Genomic DNA, 16,631 nt, shown 5'->3' with positions numbered 1-16,631 from the left:
TTCTGCCTTTTCATCCCATTGCAGTACCACAACATGGACTGCAGTACCACAACTGGACCCCATTTAATTTGGGTCCTCCAGACAGACCACCTTCAAATCAAAGGGAGCTCCACACAGACTACTTTTATTTTGCTGAGCCAGCAATTATTAAACAGTCAACTGAGTCACCTGAGAAAGAAGATAAATCAGCCCCTGCTTCTATGTCTGGACTGCTCCTAAAGCCCAAGTTGGCCTGGATACACCTGTGCTGTACAAGACTGCCAACATACTGTCTCACAACAGTATCTTCTTTCAGTACTGAACAAGAGAGTTCAGTTTCTTTTTGTTTTCACACAGTGTTGTTTGCATACACTTGTTTTCAGAAACACATGCCTGCTTGCACCCTTTTCATTTTTTCAAAGGATCTATTCATTTTTACATAGATTTTTCACTGCCACAATTTTCTAAATGCCATTAGTAATATATGCAACAAAATTAAGATGCAACTACAGATCTGGCCTGAATTTTACCTCATACAGGCAGACCCTTATATGACAAAATTCCTCAAATGAAACTTCCATAGCCAACCACTCACCCTTTGTGGCCATGTCTCAGCTTCTGGCTTTGAATGTGACCTTAAAAACACATTGTCAAATTAAACTTTAGAAGGATGTCAGCACCAACAGCCTGATTCCACTTAGCTGCAAAGGAGCTCAAAGCTTTTGTTTAGATTTTTGCATTTAAGAATCCTACCCACGGTTGAAGTAAAATCTTTTGTCACTTTTATATTACCAATAAAAATCTACACAATGAGACACAGGGATATTCTTGAACTTTGCTGGTCACTAGACACAAGATGCTGGGTTTCTCCAAAATGATTCCACACAGACTTTGGTTAGAAGTCCACAAGTCCAAAAGATTACACAATTTTTTGCCTGTCACAACTGCACCAAAAATCACAGGTATCCCTCAAATATTTGTGAGAACATATATGAATAATTCCAAAGACAGTATTCAAGCACTACTGACTCAGGCATGTGCTTTTGTCATGACTAACCTCAAGTGCACACCAATCTGCTCTTGTGCTCATCTCTCACACTCTGCCTGAAACAAACTTATTGATGTGTGAAGGATTAGCAGCACTCCCTCAAGGCAGGGTAGTGTTCAGAGCAGACCACATTCCTAAAACACATTTCTGGGAGGGCACCCCAGCTGGCACCAAGCCTTGGTAGACTTTGTCTCTAGCATAAGTCTTTGCTTCCATAGCCCCATCCTAATTTGCTTTTCCATCTGGCAGGTCTTAAAATGCTACAAGTTCACTGCAAATTAAACCATGAGTTTCGATGGGATTTGACTTAAGAGAAAGTGGAAAAACAACATTCCCCTCCTGCCCCAATTTTTTCTGTTGGCATTCAGAGTTGACCAGTTAGAAAAACAATTCTCACCATATATTATACCAAATTTTCCTTTCTGTTTCAATCCTTCTCATACACATCCAGTGAACTTCCTAAGCAATCTTTTTTAAATTGTTCTTGAAAAATGAAGTATCTACCCACTTACTTCCCCAAACAGGGATATCTTTGCTTTCTGCCTTCATCACAATGGAGGCGAAGGTCATGGTCACTGGAATGGCATCGAAGTAGGAAGAGTGGGGAGCCACCGTTAATATTGCTGCTTCTGCTGGCAATGCCCGTCTGCCTTTTACATTTATCCAGTGGAATCCACCAGCAAGCCACATCATTCTCATTATTGCCTTCAGCAAAATATCCACTATCCTGTAAAGAGTTGGGAAAACAGGTATGTTGCCACAGGAACACCTTAAATAATAAAATTAAAAATGACATACAATACAAAAGTTCAGATAGGATATAATACTTAAAACGGAGCTGGAGCACTGCACGTACTTTGTTCTTCTCTTTCTCAGCTGATTTAAAACCACTTTTTAGGTAAGATGCTGTTCAGCTTCATTTATACCTGAACACTAATTCATTCTAGTCTCCAAGATCATCATTTACTTCATCATTAATTTCAATTCGGACTATGACTTAAGTTTCTTCTACACAATGCCTAATAAGGTTTTCTAAAAAGCTCTAATAAATTCAGTCCCAAAATATGCTATTAGGATATTGCCAGAATGCACTTACCCTGGTTCTTGGTTTCAAGTTTACCCAAGCAAAACAGGACAAATGTAGGGAAAAAAATCTCAAATACAGGGAGGCCTACAGGATACATATGAGAGCTCTGGAAATATTTTACTTTCTTCCCTTTCGTCATCTTCTCCTGAAGTGATTTGGATTTTTGTTTCTTGCGGATTTTTTTTTTTTGGCGGGGTGGAGAAGGTTTTTTTGTGGAATTTTGTTTGTCTTTTTAAACTGTCTGACAGTCATGAAAAGAAAAACTTTGAATCAACAGAGTACAAAAATTGAATACCACAAATTGTAACACTTACAGGGATTGGAGGCTGGAGAGCAGGGTAACACTGAAAATTAGAATAAATAAGGAAGGAGAATCTAAAAAGATTCAAAATAACTGTATGCAAGACTGAAGGCAGTCAATTATTCCATTAGTTATTGTATTGATATCACTCCAAATGAAATGTAAAATGGTTCTCAACCTCCTTCCCTCCTGTGATGCAAAACACAATCAGCTTCCTTCATGCTAATGCCAGCTCCTAATTTTAAAGTTGTCTATAGAAAAGGTGATATGTCCCTCCTTTTCTACTCCTCAAATGGCAGTTTTCATGGATGGAGGACTACCTAAATTAGCATTGCAATATCAAAGCAACCACAGACTTTCAATAAGCACCAAAGTATGGGCAAGCCCTCGGGGAATCAACACCAGTTTTGTCAGTTCATCACAGGGTAGAAGACAATGGGGTAGAGCAGTTTAAAACAACAATTTAGAATATGAAATCTGGGCACATTCCACAGAGTCAATCTTCATAACCAGAAGTTGACACTACAGGAATAAATGCAATGGAAGATGCCACAATAAAGCTTCACACTACCTCCTCAATAAAGATAAGAAGCCAGAGATTACCAGTGTAATTCTTGGACCACCTGGCAAATCAAAGAGTTGAGGCATTTCTAGTTTCCCAGCTGAGGAAAGTGTTTAATAATTTTTATATTTTTCTTTTGAAGAGAAGAGTAGGTCTCTGAGACAGTTAAAAGCTATTTCCCATCCCCTCTATTCTGAACTGCTGAACTTTACAATGATCCTGTCAGTATCTCACCACACCAGTGACTCACTTTCGCCACCAGGAGAGGGGCTTTTCAAGCTCTTGCTCATCAGATCCCATTGAAGCGATGAACGCAAAAGGCCAGGCCAGCAACATCATAAAAGCAGCAAAAAAGAGTCGGATAGGAAACAGAGTCAAGGTCATGAAGGCAATCTGCAAAATAAAATAAAAAAAACATTATTCCAACACAATTTCAGACTGAAAAGGTCAGTGATTCCTAGAAACTGATACCATTTCTTAACTTAAAAATATCTAATAGTAGAAACAGCAGAATACCATTCAATTCCAGATGTGCCAGATAAGGTTAAAAAAAAGCACACTTTTCAATATCACAATAGCTGGGCAAGGATGAGTAACCATGCATAAGGTGCTGTCTCATGTTGTGCTTAATCTGATGCATCTCCAGGCTGCTCTGGAAAGATTAATTCACCTTCTTCTCTTCCCCAATGCAGATCTAGTCATCATGCAGCTCACTCCCCACTTCCTCTCACTTCCCAAAACAGCTCAACAACCAACTCACTCTGTAGGTGCACAAATCTGTAAATCTAGGGTAAGTGCAGGGAACACACAGCAGGAGAAAAGCCCAAGATACCACTTTCAAGCCCTAAGCTACCAGCCCACTGCAGTTGGATTTTACAGTGCTGGTTCAGACTGGCACCATCATCTCATAATAACCACAACCTCACTCTACAGAAGAGGATCCCAGTCCCTATGTAGACTCTGCTTTAGTTTGCAGAACCGACAGAAAAAGGAATTTTTTTTTCTTAGGCTAGTTTCCCAGATGAACCAGTAAAACTTCACACACTACAATGGTCAGATGAGCACCAAAGTTACACCAACTCACACAACTCTGCATCCACAGACAAGACCACCATGCCTGTCAGCAAATAAAGGAGCATTCTGGAGATGAGAGCAGCTGCCTTCTAAGTTTCTAAAATGAGAAGGACCAGCCACTAAGAAATAAGTGAAGTAAAATGCAGGTGAGGACACAGACCTTTGGGATTCACACCCCTTTCCTCCCTACCACTTCTCCTAGTTCAGGGCAAAGGTGAATGGCAGGTGACTGGTAGTGAGGTATTCCATCCCTTGACTCTCTGTACCAATGATCATTTTAGTGCCACATCACAGAATGAAAGCAGAAGTTGCACCCATAATGCCATAGAAGATGGCATAAATGTGCAGAAAAGGCTTTTTGGTCTTCCAGAGACAGCAGGGATAGTAATGGCCAGCAAGAAGCAAATGCACCAAATGTACAGGGTCTGGCTGTGACACCAGCCTCTTTTTAGAAGGCAGTAGTTCAGTACCTGCTCACACAAGAAATTTGGCTGAAGAGAAAAGCATGTCTACCTCCTGAAGAAGGTTAGGAATCAAGAAAGGTACAAACAATTGAAAAGTAGCTCAGTCTGTATCTACATTCAGACATCCTCAGGTAAGAAGGCTTCTATCCTGTAAAACCTATGTACAGCAACGGTGTCAGTGTCAGACAAAAAAGGAGAAGATCCTGTCCCCACTGGCCACTGCCAGAGACCAGAATGCAGGAGACATACACTCTGGCTCTGACCTTATGTGGACACTATTTTGGTGATCACATTCCTACATATTTGGGATGTTCACAGAGACATGTCTTCCATTAAAAATATGAATTCTGTTTGGCAACAAATAATGTGTGAACACCTGTGTTTTGAGATACATTAAAAAAAACTCTAAAGGTCTGTCTGGAGTTGTACTTTGAGGGGCTCAGCTCACGACCAAGGAAATCTCAAGAGAGGGTTGACTACAGCTTATTTAACATTTGCTGGTCTACAGCATCCAACTGAGTTTTTCAGAAGCTGCAGTGTGTACTGTGAAAGACCTATGGACAGCTTGTAATGGAAGGCTGCCCTGGGAAACTGATCTCCATTCTTCCATCAGAAGGGCTTAAATCTGATATAAGGCAAGTCACTTAAACTAAATAGGTATCATATGTTCCCCTTGTTTAGAGAGACTGCATTCAGATTTAAGTATGACCTCACAACGAAGGCACAAAATATGAACTCAAGTTTCAAGTTCTCCAAAATATCTGGTGCTACGTACCTAAGCACTTAGCAAGAGAATCACAGAGTACCCTTGTTTCTACTTCTTAGGTCTGTTTCCTATCTTGAAAACCAGTATCACAGCTCTCATGCACAGGGAAGCTAAAAAAAATGCAACTTGGAAATTACCAATACCATAAGAAACATCACTAAAACCAGTTTATTCCCAACAAAATTTCCATGACTTGCTACAAAGTAGCAGTCACAACACTGAGAAAGGAAATACTATTTGACACAGTAGATGTTTTGATTTTTCTTTTACACTTATCAGATAGAAATTACATCTTACACTTCCTCACTATTATCACGCTATAGCTCAACTCACCAAAGATGGCAGTGCAGGAGCTAGGAATCAATCCCTCAACCATTCTCTCACTACCCACTTCCCCTCTCTGCAAGTTCCCCAGCAGACACATCCATGGAGATAAATACAGCAGGATATATTTTCCTGTGCAGCTAAGCCAATCTAACAGATCGCTGCTGTGAAAGAGTGGTCCTGCTCACTCCCTCCTCAATCCTCCCCCTGAGTCAGCTCTAGCACTTATGTGAGCCACCAATGAGCCAATATAGCTCATTAGTGAGAAAAAACACAGCTATCCAGCAAAAGAAAATAATCAGAACACAAAAACACAATGATATGCTGGTTTAATGAGCCAAATCAGCTCACCAAGGCACCAAATGAACACCAGCACTGGTGAAATAAAAGGGCCAGAAACACTGGAAGAAAGGAAAATGGCACTGTATTGTGTTTGGAAGCAGCAGGGAAAAAAGCTACAGATGCTTACTGACAGCTCCAGTAATGCTTCTGCCTGCTCTGCAGTGGTAACAAGAATCAAGAGCTTGGACTTACATGACAGGTGCCCAGAAAATGTTAGTATGAATAAAATCCATGGTTAATAAAATCATGTCTGTCTTTCTCACAGAAAGAATATTTTTATTATAGTACTGAAATAAAACAGGTAGTTTCAAGAATAACCCCTACTGTTACCCTCAGATCACTGTAAAATAGCCATGATTTCTACAGATGAGACTGTTCTGAAACAGCCTTACTGCTTTTACGCTCTTATAATCTCCCAGTTTTTCTGAAGTCAATGAAAGATGACTTGAACAGTTCCTTGATGGTCAGAAGGATTTCTCTGTACTGTTGTTCTTTCTCCTCATGGTTATTTACCCTCTCACTTTCTACCTTTCTTTCCCTCCCACAGTCTCGGGCTGGGACATGCTAAAAAGCATCTACTTCTGAGCGGCACTGATGAATAAAAAAGCTAATCTAACCTCTTGCAGAGTGCAGGAAGAGGTTGTAGCAAAGATAATGGGGCTATCTGGCACACCATCAGCAACAGACACCAGACCATGGGACAAAGCAGTCTTGTCTCCCAGTCCCCCGGGCTCCCTACTTTGTGTAGCTACATTCCTAACCTTCCTCGACAGCCTGTGCAATCCCAGGAACCCCGTTAGGTTCTCAGGACAGGCAGAAAAGCCTGTGACACAATGCATGCCTGCAGCTGAGCAGGAAGTGAGTTCAGCTGCAATAGTTCACACCGAGAGCTCCTTGGCTCTACAAGGCTGTTCGGAGGAGAATTCTCACTTGTGTAATTCATCTGGGGAGCACTTCTTCTCAAGTGGAGCGGTTCCACAGCGCTGCTTTAACAGCTTCTGCCTCAAGCACAACTTTTAATCAGTGAAGAGGCTGGAAAAGCATGACTAAGCCAAAGGAAAAAATCTACCACAGTTCTGTATTCCAGCTTATGGACTTTTTCCTGCATAAAACTGCAACAGTAAGACTGAAGGGAGGCTGGGTTAAAGAACTCGGTGCTGCTGTATGTCAGTGACAGACTGCTCGCTTAAAAAGCAAGTGAGACACAGTCTGGTGAGGAGGCTGCTCCTTTGGCCTGTGCACTGTGACAAACTACAGCAGTTTGAACACATCTCATCTTCACTGAAAACAACAAATCCTTGAAATCCATTGGCAAAGCTCACATCTTATCCCTAGGAACAGGGCAGCCCACGCAGAAAGCAGGTGTGTTCTACAGCCAGACACTGTACCTCAAGGTCTGTCAGGACTAATATCAGCAATGCTAGCAGCTCCTGTGAGACTCCATACTGCAAAAACTGTCAAACAGAGTCTGCTCTCCTCTCCCAGCAGTATTTTAAAAAGTTTTTATAAATAGCCAAGCAGAAAGCGACATTAGTTGTTATAACTGGAGACAATCCTAGTCCCTATGAACATGTGCTATCTTTGCTTCTCTCTGCTCCCTGAAAGACTTCTACCTCATTAACTGCATTAATCATGACTTCAGGAACAAAGTATGGTTTGGAAAGGACAGGAAATCTTTGCAACTATGCAATTTATTGAGGAAGCTCTAGATAAAAACTAAATTAAGTAGATGACACAAACCTTTTCTCCCTTTTCCAGTTCAAGCAACAATTAATGAGCAACCACTGAATATACATACTGGGCAACTTAATAAAAAGTGAAAACCTTTTCTGCTTGAATATACTATAAATTCCTTGGCTGTCTGATAAATGAGGCACATTCTGATGTTTTTTTTAAGTCAGGCCATACATATCCTGTGTTAAGCATCTGGGCAGCAACAGGGCAATGCAACAACGAACTTCATTCAAATGCAAATCAAAGCTGGATCTAAAGCGCCTTGACCCAAGAGGTTTAATATTAGTGAATCACCATTTCCAATGTTAGCAGGTACTGAAGGTTGTCTGTCAGGCGCCCAAAACAACAGCATTATGAAGCATTACAGTGATGGAAGTGGCAGAAATGGCCACATTCCCTCATTAGGTGAGCCTCTGACGGTATTTCTTCCTCCAGCCAGTGACCCAGATCTTACCGAAAGCCTAAGACAAGGGCCATGCCCTCTGAATTCCCGACCACTTACTGCTCACCGTGCGAGGCGAGGCAGAGGCTCGGAGGGGAGAAAAAAAACCCCTAAAACCAAACAATGAAATAAAACGCCACGCAACTGCAAATTTGCATTTTAATACCGCCTCCCGTAGTCTCACCGATACCTGCACAATACAATACCTAAATTACGCCGCAGGGACTATTTATCCAGGGGCAAAACTTCAGCCGCACCGGGATGCCTCGGCCCAGGTTAATACCTTCCTTAACTTAACACTGAAAAAGAGCGGCTCCGCAGGGCTGCTCCCCCGTCCCCCATTAAAAAAAAAAAAAAAAACCAACCAAAAAAACACAACACAAAAAAACCCCCCGAAAACCAGAAAAACTGAAAAAAATTTCCCAAACCTCAAAACGCCAAGAAAACCCATAAAAAGACCCCCAAACCAAACAAACAAAAAACCACCAACAGCTTTTTTTTCCCTTTGAAGGAGGCACGGGAGCACAAGTTGAGGCGCACGCCCCGCACTCGAGCATCACGGCCGCCCCCAGACTCCCTCCCTCCCTCCCACCCGGCCCGGGCACGGCCGCCCCCGGCCGCCGCCTCGCACACGCCCAGCACCGCCCGCTGCCCGGCTCCGGGCTCACAAAGCGCCGCCGGCTGGAGCGGAGCCCCCGCCCGCCGCAGGACGCGGCCCGGCAGCCGGTGCGCCGCGGGGGATGCGCGGAAGGCGGCGGCGGCGGTGAGGAAGGGGGGCCCGGCGGCCGCACGCCCCTACCTTGGCTTTCTGCAGGGGGCTGAAGCGCAGCTGGTGCACGAAGGGGCTCCGCGGCGGCGGCCCGCGCTCCCGGCTGCCGCCCGCGCAGCATCCCCGGCCGCGGCTGCTCAACTTCATGGCGGGGCAGGACGACGGGAGGACGCGGCGCGGGAGAGGGCGCGGGCTCCGCGCGGAGGTGGCCGCCGGTCCCGGGTAGCGGCGGCGGGCGGGAGCGCGGAGTGCGGGCGGCACCGGCGGCCGGAGCGCTCCCCGCTGAACGCCGGCCCCCGCCCTCCCGGCCGCCCGCGCATGCGCCCTGCGCGCCGGCAGCAGCGGCTCGGCTGCGCGCCGGTTTCCGCGTCGGGTGGGAATGGGAAGCAGCGCCGGCGGCGGCGGGGTGGGCGCGCGCCCTCCCGCCCTCCTTCCCTCCGCCCACCTACCCACCCTCGGAGAGTCCCCCTCGGGCATGCCGGGAGCGGGGCCCCGCCCGGCCGCATGAGGGGCGCCGCCCGCCCGCGCCCGGGGGCCACGCCGGCGCCGCATCCCCCGCGGCTGGAGGGGCAGTGAGGCGGGGGCGGCCCCGGGGAGCTGCCGGCAGGGCCGCGCAGGTGCTGGCACCTCGCTGGAACCCCGAACCAGGGCTCCGCTGGGAGTACGGCAGCCGAGGGGGGATTCAGAGGAAAAGGGGAACGCTCCGGGCTGGAGATGGTGGGAGGTGCCGCGGCTGTAACGGAGCGCCCGGCGGTGGGGCTGGGTGGGCACCGCCGCCGTAGCTGGGAGAAGCCAGGGGTGCTGCTGGCATCACGCGGCTGCAGTTTGTGCGGTCCGTGGGGAAAGCTCTGTTCCAAGCAAACCTAGACAGTTTTTAATGAAGTCTGGCTAATTTGCACCGTGGGATCTTGACAGAGTTGGCTGAGGAAGTAGCTAAGTTTGGGGTTTAATAAATCTTAAAATGAAAAGTAAGTTATTAAGAAGTAAAGAAAATCGTTCGTGTTCTGTCCATTTTCAAAAGATCAAGCTGGGTGTCCTGTACTGTTCTTTACTGTTTTAACATAAACCATAGGCAAAACATTAGAAAAAGAAACAAGAGAGATAAGCTTATCTCCTAATAAAGGGATGAATAAGTTATCCTTAGTGTCAATCACCTTGATCGCCTCGACTTATAAAACAATTCTGATAGCCTTATTCAGTAACACAGGTAAATTGATAAGAGTAATTGCAGAAACATCACGGCTTCTGTTTTTAATCTAGTAGGCTTAGAACTGCAAAATGGTTTCTGAGTCTTTTGGTTAATACCATATGTACTTCTAATGACTAATGCCGTTGAATGGTCAATGTGTTAAATAGAGAAATAGTTTTGAACTTCTGAAAGACGAGTTTTCAGAGGCTTGTCTTCATGGTTTTGGGGTGTGCAAGTTTCTGCAGGCTCAGCATTTTCAAGATTTTTACCAGAGATCCAAGATCAACTCGCTGTTAATGAAATCTGTGGATGTGCTAAATGGTAACTTAGTAAACTACTGTGAGAGCAACTGCAATGTCATCTGGGCTGCTTAATAAAATTAACACTTTCAAACAGCCAAATGTGCAGGCCAGATTTACTGCCAAATTTTCCAGGAATACAAGCCATGCCTCTGGAATGAGAGCTTATGTCTTAGAAAAAATTGTCTAAAAATCATGTCAAGCAAGCTGTTTTGGATAAGGTATGGCATGTCCAGTCTGACTGTTGGATGTACTACCAGCATTACAGTGTGTATTAATGGGAACTGAAAGTAGAACAAGGTGTGTGGTTCTTGACATTAAAGATCAAGTGGTGCAGGAAAGACCTGGCAGAACATTGTAGTACTGGAGAAAAACTCTTATAATGATTACATTCTGAACCCATTATCAATTTGTCAAAAAGATCTGCAAGATTTGCTGTGCTAAAGCTTTTTAGAATGGTAGAAGAGAAAGAAAAAAAAAATCAGTGGTCAGGAGCTGAGATAATGTAATGCAAATGTAATGGTTTTAATCAAAAACAAGCTCCTTAGCTCAGTTTGGGATTGGTAGTAAGGCTTACTGGCCTGTGGTCAGAGTATGTGATCCGATGATCCCTTTTAACCTTACACTCTCTGAAGTATTTTGGCTGCATTCCAAACAATTTGGCTGCCCTCACCTTTTTTCCCTCTCCAGTGACTTCAGGCCGGTTGCTGGTTCAGCCATATGGGGCTGATTTCAGTAATGAATGACAGATTTTTTGCAGAATGAAGGAGAGACTCTCTCTAACAGGACCCACATGCCACGTAGCCTGGGAGTTCAGTGCAGCTTCCCTCAGGGCTCTTGAGGCTCTTCAGGCAGTAAGAGCTGTCCTGCAGGTCAGCAGGGAGGAGCTGGTGGCCTCTGGCTCCCACACATGGCCCGTCAGAGCACTCCAGTGCACGCTCTTCCCCATCTGGTAGGTGTAGGACACAATGAGGGTATTGGAATGGGTTCAGCTGTGAGATGTAATCAGGCTTCTCCATTTCTGCTGGTTGTGTTTTATTTGTTTTCTAAAGCCAGCTTCCAAAAATGATTTATTATTATTATTATTATTTGTATTCACATTTGATATTTGTAGCATCTTCCTCAGTTATAAACCCTAATAAAGTGTTAGGCACCTGCCTGGTCCTTTGGCTCTTAAACCTTTGCTATTAGAGCACTTGTTTTGTATTACTGAGTGAACGAGCAGTGTTCTAACTTTTTATTACTGGTTTCATGGGTTTAGTCAATTATTTTCTAATTAGCACATTAACACCTGACAGAGTTTCCAGGAGACTTTGTAGTTTTATAGAACTCACTTGTTCAGTAGGGATAATATAGCCTCTAAAACAAGCTAGGAAATGGTTATCAAATTACAATTCATGTAATATGTACATACATGAACTACTAGGATGTTAAGTTTCTGGTTTTCATTTGTTTTTTTCAAAATTCTGATTTGATCAGTATAACTGAAGACAGATAACTTAAAAAATGTACAACCTAGCAGTCTTAAACTTGCAGGAATGTGTTTCCCTATCTCTGTAGCCCCTTTAATCTGAAATTGTAAAAAGATGAATGTAAGCTCTGTTTCTTGTGTAATAAAATCTGAGCAGCGAAGGAACTGAGCATGAGCCCCGGAAGAGGGGCAATCCCATGGCAGGACTTGAATGGGAAAGGCAGGCTAGGAATCTGGAAGCAAACCAGTTTGGCACGTGATAAAGAGAGGGGTGAAGGGATCAGCCTTCATGGCAGGGCAGAGTCAGCCACACACAACAGCACTGCTTACTTGGTAGTGAACTGGAAAATTTATTTGAATCCTTCCAGAGACACATGATAAAAAACTTGCTCCTGGAATTTTATTATATGACCCTGGGAAGATGGGCTTAAGACTCTGCAAGCATGCACAAAAAAGGGGCAGAATTTTATACTTATAATACACAGAACCATAGAATTATTTTAAAAAATGTGGATAATTTTTGTGAATTAATTTTGTACTTGAATAGAGTATGTCTGTAGTATTGGAATTTGATTGCTACTTCTTTGTGCAAAGCACTAAAGAAGCATAACTGTGCTGTTGCTTTCTAGGCTGGCATGTGCTACAGAACTCAGTAATGCAGGCTTATAAGGACATAAGGAGAGGTGATGAATTTATTGCAGGATTTATGGAATCTACCTTGCAGCACAAGAGGTGTGATACATTATGTTGGATGTAAGTGTATTGTGAATTGGAAAAGGAAATGTTGAAGCTGACTATCGTGAGAACAAATTGCAGTAAGCTCTCAAATAATCTCCTCAGGGAAACTGTGGAACCTGAAACCATTAAAATGGGACTGCACAACCATCTAAGAGCCATTCCACCCTGAAAAAGCTCTAATTGGTCCTTTCTGTCATTCATTTATGTGATTTATAAGGAGCTGTATAAATAAGAGGACTCATGCATAAAGAGGATACAAATATTAAGAAATCTGCTTCTGTGAACCTTGAAGTAGGAAAAGGAGTATTCAATATTTAACAGCTAAACTGAAGTGGTTTTCTCAAAAATAAATCAGAGGTGTTCATGAAAAGCAAATACATTGACCGCAGCCCTGAACTTTATTTCAAAATTTTTAAAAACAAATATTGCCTAGGAAAAGTCCTTGCTTTGATTTTTATGATGGTCCTTGACCTTGATGGCCATTTGGTAGAATCAGCTGGTACCTATTCAAGCATGATTCTGGTACACTTCCACCCTTAAAACAATTTTTTTACAGTTGATTTCACATGTTCTGTAGGGGTGTTTTTCTTTGTCTTTCTTATTTTTTCCCTTATGGCTTTCATCATAAATCTATTTTATGTTTAAACTAGGAAAGGTTTTAAAAATATTTGATAAAAAAAGTATTTTGTGAAGGGAAAAATTAATTTTGAATTAGTAGAAGTAGTACAAATTTTTGCAATGAAAATGCATGAACATTTTTCTTCTGCTTTGTGAAGAAACACAGAATCCATCTGACTTTCTTGAATCAGAAAAGGAATGGCTGGAGTTAGTGGCAGGTCTATGGGAAGAAGAGCAGTTTCTTGCTTTGATAGTTAAAAAAAGAAAAAGACCTCCCTTGTTCAGAAATTATTAGGAAACATAGCTTAACATAATTCAGAATTTTCAAGAAATAATTGTTTTCTTAATACCTATGTTTTACCTCAGGATTCGCAGTATTTTTATATTTCACACATGACCTTGGCTTCAGCATGGCAAAGAAACTCTTTAGATCCCCCCCAATGATGGCCTCTCAGTAGAGGGGCAGGAGCAGGCTGATGTTTTGGGTGTCACAGACTCTGCCAGGTGCTGAGTTCTCCACACTTGGTGGACAAACCTCCCCCTGCACACTACTGGAAATACCCAGCCTCATGAGAGTGAGGGAAGTTAAGGTACAGTGTGTGCTGATTTCATCCTTTCCCTGTGGAGGAAAAGAAATTTTGGTCAGCAGGAGCTTTGCTGACCTCACTCAAAGGCTGATTTAAGACTGTGGAACAGATTGCTGTGCAATTTAAGATCTGCCTCATACTTGATCAATTGATCAATAGTATCCCAGTTTGTCCCATGTATTTTATTTCTCTCTTATTTTTTTAAACTGAAACACAGAAGAAGGAATCCATACTAGTTCTGATAATATCTCAGAGACATTTAAAATATTTGGGTTTTAGGGATGGTTTAGATCTAGACTGAACTTCTCTCAGTTCCTACTTGGAAAACCACATCCTTGTGAACAGCTGCACACACAAGGTGTAGTAAGTTGAAAACAGAGCCCAGATAAAGGGAACTAGGTACAGAATAAAGTAGCAAATGTTTTCAGTGCTTCACTATGATTGTAGCCCTCTATATATGTATTCATTTCTTTCTCATGCTCATATACCTTCTCCCTCTTCTCTCTCTCAATGTCTTGGCTAAAAATATTTTATGTTTGTAGTTCTGTCAGGAAAGTGCAATACTCAGGAAATAAAAAAGTATGCCCTTGATATAAGATAATCTTGGAACGTAGGGAATGAAATCCTCGACTTGTTATCTGTGCCTTCTCAGGTACAGCTGTCATTTGCAAGTAGACTATACATGCTCACCAAATTCTACAGATGCAGTTGTACTCAAAAGAAGGAGTATTTCTCTGCCCCCATGTAAATCCCATGCCCAGGTATATGGCAGCTAAAGCTCAATGACTGTAATGATAATTTCTGCAGGTTAGGACACAGAGTAAATACTTCCCCTCTTCTAGGTCACATTATACAAAGTAGATAGGAACATCTAAAGTTTTCTGAGTACTCCACTTGTGTCTTTGTGCAAATATTGCAATATCTTATGAAATTACCTTTTGAATTCCAACACATTTGAACTGTAGTTTGCACTTGTTCTCTTCCACCCACTTCCTATGATTTCTCATTTCTAAGTTATTGTACTTATTTACCGAAGTTTAGTATTAGGCAATGTTTATTGAAGGAGTATTACATTAACATTATTCAGAAGAGGAGGAAAATGGTATCCAAAGATTTATTTTTGGAAGCTTTTTTCATTATTCACATCACAAATAGGAATAGAGATTCATTTATATGAATCAAATTCATATAAATGATATCACCAGAAGCAGCCTTCATGAAATTAATACCACGATCTAATTGCATTCAATACTGTTTTCCAATCACATGAATTCTTAATTTTTCTGAAATTGTGTGATATTTAATATGTTTTACATATTTATTTACTATAAGCTAATAACAGTGGCTAGATATGCAAAGCATAATATACAAACATTTTATGCTTTTGGAAGTGCAAATAGGATGAGCTGCCAGAAGATCCCTGGGCAAAAATGTCCAAATTCAATCTGTTGCCTTGGATTTTAGGAAGGCAAAATCACAGCCTGAAGCCGTAAGAAGCCCATATGGGAGTCACAGTGGTGCCAGCAGCCTTATGCCCAGCTCATGCCCCTGCCCCTGGCAGCTCCCTGGCAGCTGCAGCCCTCAGATGGAGCAGGGCAAGGCAGAAACAGGCATCCACATCTTTCATACCTGTCTACTCCCTTTGCTGTGCTGGGGAAAGGAGTGTGTGTGTGGATGTTGCTGAGGAGAGCAGGGCTGCACTAACTGCTCTCCAAATACTGATGAATGCACAGATCTTCCATGGAGTCAGTAAAAATCCAGTAAAAACACAAAATATGGCTGTGCCACAGTGAGTGTCTTTGGCTTCCACGATTAAGAACCACAAAAGGCTGCATCTGTATGTCTGCAAGTGAGGATAGCCCAGAGGCAGGACAGGACACAGGGACAGCAGACAGTGTAGCCTGGAGAACCAAGCAGGATGATGAAGAACTGCCAAATACAGATACATTGCCTCAGGATGCGTCATGGACTGCGTCATCCAGTGGAATAACCTATCTAAATCTAAGCATATTAAGTTCTCCAGTGAGTTTATTAATGTGGGCTAGCACCATCTGTTTGTGGATGCAGGGCATTTTATCTCTCATTACCATGAAACAGCAGTTAAATTTAGATAGGCTCTTCTATGAGCTCAGAATTACTTAGCTGTTTCTCATGCTCTGAACAATTTCTTGGAGCTGGAGAACAAGAGTGGTTAGTTAATGTTGTGCCTAACTTTTCTACAGCTTTTCTTAAATTCAAGATCATCTAGCCAATAAAAGGATGATTATCTGAATAGAACATTTTGTGTTAGTAACATTTCAAAAGAAATATTTTACAACAGTGTGCCATGATGACAAACAGTAAGGTTGGCTATACAGAGTGCATTAATTTGATGTGAAAGTTTAAACCCTGTGAAGTAGTAAAATTTGCTTGAAATGATTCAGTTGTAAATTGCACAGTCCTGTTCTATACTAATATTGTATAGATTAGATTTTAACAGTTTTCATTGGCTTTTGCCAAAAGGTAATTGATTTTTTTTTAATGTCTGTTGTATAAAGTGGAAAAAGATGGCACTAAGTATCCAGTTTTCAGTTTGCAGGAGCTCCCTGCTAGTGACTTTTGATTCATTTCTAGTGTGCTATTGCTGGCTGGATCAGACAGTTTTCCCAGAACTTTGATAAGGATGGATAGATCTTAGAAAATCTACTCAGCGGCAGAGAAAAAGAGAAAAATAGTCATAGTGCTGGTCCACAGAGCAGCCCCTATTCAACAAAATGTCTTACACCAGCTTTAAGCTCTTCTGTGTGACTTCACACAACTCCACCCACAACCAGCAGTAATCACAGGTCAGCCAGCAG

General features: G+C 42.6%; 1 protein-coding gene across 1 annotated transcript in view; it reads right to left on the bottom strand.

The window, feature by feature from the left end:
• The window catches only part of LPCAT1 (lysophosphatidylcholine acyltransferase 1), a 60,051-nt gene extending 51,012 nt beyond the window's left edge, over positions 1 to 9,039 (bottom strand). The window contains exons 1-3 of the mRNA XM_054285443.1: positions 8,923 to 9,039; positions 3,228 to 3,370; positions 1,540 to 1,754 (exon numbers count right to left, since the gene is read on the bottom strand). Coding sequence (XP_054141418.1) covers positions 1,540 to 1,754; positions 3,228 to 3,370; positions 8,923 to 9,039 — 475 coding nt within the window. The remainder of the gene's footprint in view (positions 1 to 1,539; positions 1,755 to 3,227; positions 3,371 to 8,922) is intronic.
• Positions 9,040 to 16,631: the final 7,592 nt, after the last annotated feature.

This window comes from Melozone crissalis, unplaced genomic scaffold (genome assembly GCF_028551555.1).
Source record: "Melozone crissalis strain CALT ecotype California unplaced genomic scaffold, PUWL_Pcris_2 ptg000042l_1, whole genome shotgun sequence".
Classification (NCBI taxonomy): Eukaryota; Metazoa; Chordata; class Aves; order Passeriformes; family Passerellidae; genus Melozone; species Melozone crissalis.
The sequence above is the reverse complement of the archived record's forward strand: the minus strand, read 5'-3'. Positions and strand labels throughout refer to the sequence as shown.